The 4,328-nt window shown below is 43.9% G+C and overlaps 1 protein-coding gene across 4 annotated transcripts; it reads right to left on the reverse strand.

Annotated features, from left to right (window-relative positions):
• Positions 1-334: 334 nt before the first annotated feature.
• Positions 335-3,789, reverse strand: LOC136552878 (superoxide dismutase [Cu-Zn] 2). 4 transcript variants are annotated; one of them, XM_066544448.1, is made up of 8 exons: positions 3,632-3,789; positions 2,150-2,235; positions 1,944-2,045; positions 1,740-1,835; positions 1,542-1,573; positions 1,352-1,437; positions 758-811; positions 335-583 (listed from the first exon to the last, which is right to left on the reverse strand). In XM_066544448.1, the coding sequence occupies exons 2-7, from the start codon at positions 2,220-2,222 to the stop codon at positions 802-804; spliced, it is 399 nt and encodes a 132-aa protein (XP_066400545.1). In that variant the 5' UTR covers positions 2,223-2,235; positions 3,632-3,789; the 3' UTR covers positions 335-583; positions 758-801. The 4 variants fall into 4 exon arrangements, with proteins under 4 accessions (XP_066400545.1, XP_066400547.1, XP_066400548.1 ...); XM_066544450.1 differs by having other exon boundaries at positions 1,362-1,437; positions 3,632-3,788; XM_066544451.1 differs by having other exon boundaries at positions 1,362-1,437; positions 3,574-3,633.
• Between the last annotated feature and the right edge of the window lie 539 nt (positions 3,790-4,328).

Consider the following 4,328-nt stretch of genomic DNA (forward strand, 5'->3'; position numbering starts at 1 on the left):
CTAGGCTAGTTGCGCGTTCGGCTGGCCAGTGCACTCACAGTGACAGTATTTTTTATCACAACAAACAATCAGCCAGAACAGTATTTTAGCTTATTTTTAGGTCCTGCCGAACAGCCTACAGCCTACAGATGCCTGCATCTACATGTCATGTTTACGCCTGGCTTTTGGTAGTCTCTGACTATCTGATTTTTATTTTATTTTTTAATTTTATTTTTGAGAATCGTCTCTGACTATCTGATATGTCGATTGTATTGTATCAATTCTTTCATGGGCTAATCTGGCAATACGCCAATACCACCTCGAGGGAATTACTTCTGGTAGTGATACATCTAGCTTATACGCGAGAGCTCATCAATCAAATATAATCAACAAGCATTTGTTGGTACAGAAACTTAAGCAGATGTGCAATATTGTTCATACATAAAATGGCATGAATAGTGCTCTGATCATGGATCAGGCGCTTATTTGGAGTAACCAAATTGTGGAGCCAATACAGGGGATATAGAGCATCAACTCCTGAGGTGCTCGCTTCGATAATGTTTTGCCTCGGAGGTTAACATCTAGCCTTGGAGCCCAATGATACCTGATAAGATGAGGAAAATGTGGAGCACAAGTTAAAACAGAATATATGTGCATATTTCTAACACGAAAAACCACAGTATTGTATTGTGATAAATAAATCGAGCCGCATTATATACAGAGCTCAACAATGGTGGATTAAACCAGGATACAGAGAAGATTTCACCATATAACTTACCACAGGCAACACGTCCGCCAGCATTTCCAGTGCTCTTGCTAAGCTCATGTCCACCTGATGAACCAGAGTATTGTTATATGAACACATTTTATATAGGATTGCCTTGTATAGCAATCATACACCTATTATTTAGAACAATAAAAGTGTAAAAAAATCAGCACAAAAGTGCTGCCTAAAAGAGGCTAACAGATAAACACTAGAGTTGACTTAACAAACTTTTGTTACAAAAGAAACATCCATGGAATAATTGATAACCAGACTCAAATAGTACACATTCAGAAAGTAGTTAAAATCAAGAAAAATCCCCTAACACAGTAATGCATCCACCTTTTATGTCTGCCGTCATTACATAAACTAACTGATAGGCAACAGATTGATCCAAAAGCATGTGAAAATTGTTTGCAAAGTGAGAAATGCAGCTAAGGCTAGATATCCCCCAAATTTTCACATTACCTCAAATATTATGAACTTTACCTACTCTTTAAAGGATAGTGCAAACTGCAAATGTACAAACAGCATAACAGAAACTGCTTTGGAGAAACCATAAAGATCTGACAAAGATCAAGCCACGAAATGCATGATCGAAGTGTTTACCGAGAATTACCCTTGCCAAGGTCATCAGGATCAGCATGGACAACTACAGCTCGGCCAATGATCGAGTGTGGCCCAGTGAGAGGGATCTGCCATTCAAATATGTGTTCCATGTCAAATGAACAAGTTCAAACCAAAATGCAAAGGAAACAGACAACATGGTTACTACTTAGAGAAAGCGAGTATCACTAACCTGGCTGTCAGTAATATTGACATTAACAACACCTGGGAAGCCAACAAGTAAATTGTCAGTGGGATATGCGCTGCAGTCTCAATGCAACAAATCACTTTGAAAAAAAAAAAAGAAATCTACTCATTTCAGCCAACTACTATAAAGGTTGCTCCAATACAAATGAACCAAACAGAGGCACAAGGCAGTGAGACAAAATACCATCCTCTCCCGCTGTCACATTCCCAAGATCACCGGCATGGCGGTTCTCATCTTCTGGTGCGCCATGCTCCTTACCAGCAGGATTGAAGTGTGGCCCTAGAGCACAAAAAAAAAAAAAAAAATTCCCCTCGTAAGCACAGCACAATCCACTTGCATCCCTGATCATACACACATAACATAGAGGAAAAGAGATGCAGTAGGTACCAGTGGACATGCAGCCGTTGGTGGTGTCACCAAGCGCGTGCACATGGAACCCATGGAGCCCCGGCTTGAGGCCAGAGATACTTCCAGTCACGGTGGTCGGACCTAAGCACGAACCAGATACTCTCGTTAGCAACCAGCCAGTCAATGTGCACAGAGGAATACAGCACAGGGATCCTCATCATAAGTCAACATGTGAAGGGAATTACCGTCTCCCTCTTGGGAAAAGAAGATGGTGCCCTTGACATCAGGGCCAGCGAGGACTGCAACTGCCTTCACCATTGTCTCTTGTGATCTGCCACCAAAACCCCAAAGGAATAAAGTTCATCTCATCAGTAGGCTAAGAGGACATGGAGGCGAGCTATTAGGAAGTGCTGAAGAATCAAAGCATCTGTAGTCAGTTAGTATGCTGCGGCACTCGGTTCAGCAACGCGCTAATACTAAGCATCAACACGCCCGTTACGCAGTCATACACAAATCATGTGTATGCTGTAGGCAATACTACTACTACAGTCTACTCAGTAAACCCAGATCTTCTATGCAACTGATGTACATAAATAAATGGGAAAATTGGATGCATAGCATCGAAAGATCTCATCTTTTGCTATGTAACATTAAAAGATCACTCTTGGCTACATATAGCATCAAAAGATCACTTCTTTTGGAAATTTACCACTTTCCGTCAAATTAGCTATCGCCGGCTGCTCACCGTGAAGGACTGTTGTGCTATGGCCAGGCTATCCATCGCTCGCTACTTTGGTTCAGCAGATAGGGATGCCATGGCTGAGCTCCGACGACCCCAGCCAGGCCAGACGCGGTCCTCTCCAACTCTTCCTCCTAGCTCCTTCCTACTCGTTACCCTGCTGCGGAGCGGAGTGACTACCACTTCCACCTCCTCACTTCCGAACCCAACTTCCGAACCCAATCCCATCCTCTCTTCCAATGACGGGACAGCAGCAGGCGGGCTCCCCATCTTCCAGCTCAGCCGGGCTCGCCAGCAGGCAGGACAGGACGATGACGACGAACAGGAAAAGGAGGTGACAGGCGGGGGCGGAGGAGGAGCAGGGTCTTTGTCGTCGTCCGCGCCATGCCAGCAGGATCGACTTCTGGTCCTCTAGCGGCAGCGTCATGGTCTATCCGGTGCTATCCTCGACGAGCCTCCTGTCAAACGACGCTAACGGTCGGGAGCCGTCGCCGCCGCCGCGATGCAACCACGCGTAGTCGTTGACGCAGCCAGACCTCGAGGAGCCACCATCACGGTGATGGCCACATAACGCAGCCCTTCACAGTGAGCAGCCGGTGTTAGCTAACTTGATGGAAAATGGTAAATTTCCAAAAGAAGTCATCTTTTGATGCTACATAGCTAAGAATGTATCTTTTGATGGTACATGGCAAAAGATGAGATCTTTCAATGGTATGCACACAATTTTCCCTAAATAAATCTACCAAGTAACTCGAACATACCCCAAATCCGGTACCACACACGAACTGAGGAGCAACAGATCCGGCTAATCCGGCTAACCAGGCAGAATCGGCGACCACTGATATAGGGTACCAATCAATCAGGCAAAGAGAAGCGACTATATAGAACCCTAATCAGGATTCGGGTTTACTGCAGATGAGAAGGGCGCACCTACAGAAGAAACGACTAGAACCCTAGGGTTTCGGTGGTTCGGGTGATTGATCGATACCTCAGGCGACCCCCGGCGCGAGATGAGATGAGGAGATGGGAGAAGAAGCGAGCCCTGCTCCTGTGGAAGACTCGCGAACCGAGGACTGACAGCTCAACCTCGCCAGTCCCGCGTTGGACTGGAAGCGCCTTAAATAAAAACTGTCAGACTGTCTGTGATCTGTACACAAACCCAAAATAAATAATAGGAGATTTAAAATTAATCTATAACAAAATATATATATAAAGATTCATTTTAGGTTGTCTGAGATTTATTTTAGGTTGTCCGAGAAACATTATCTAAATATAAATATCATCTCTCTAAAACTTATTTACATACAAGATTCTCTTTTGGACTATGTTATCGAAGAAGATATGGAATGATATTGAACCCTTTATCTGTAGCACTACCTAAATGTTCAGCACGTTCGTTTATTGGTTTCAGTCAAAGCTTATCAGTTAGCCAATAGTATTTTTCTCTCACAATAAACCAGTATCAACCGAGTTTATCCATCTAGAAACCAATAAAGAAACAGGCTCATTAAATGTATCTTAATTTTTAGGTGGGGTTTGTTGGAGATACTCTCACCGGCGGCTTGCAGGCTGCCAGACGCAACCACTGGATCACCACCTACCCGTCCTTTTTATAATTTTGTTGTTTTTTCACTGACACCTACTCCATTTATCCCGCGGTGTATTTCTCGTTTTTCCGATGAAAA

This window comes from Miscanthus floridulus, chromosome 4 (genome assembly GCF_019320115.1).
Source record: "Miscanthus floridulus cultivar M001 chromosome 4, ASM1932011v1, whole genome shotgun sequence".
In the NCBI taxonomy this organism is placed as follows: domain Eukaryota; kingdom Viridiplantae; phylum Streptophyta; class Magnoliopsida; order Poales; family Poaceae; genus Miscanthus; species Miscanthus floridulus.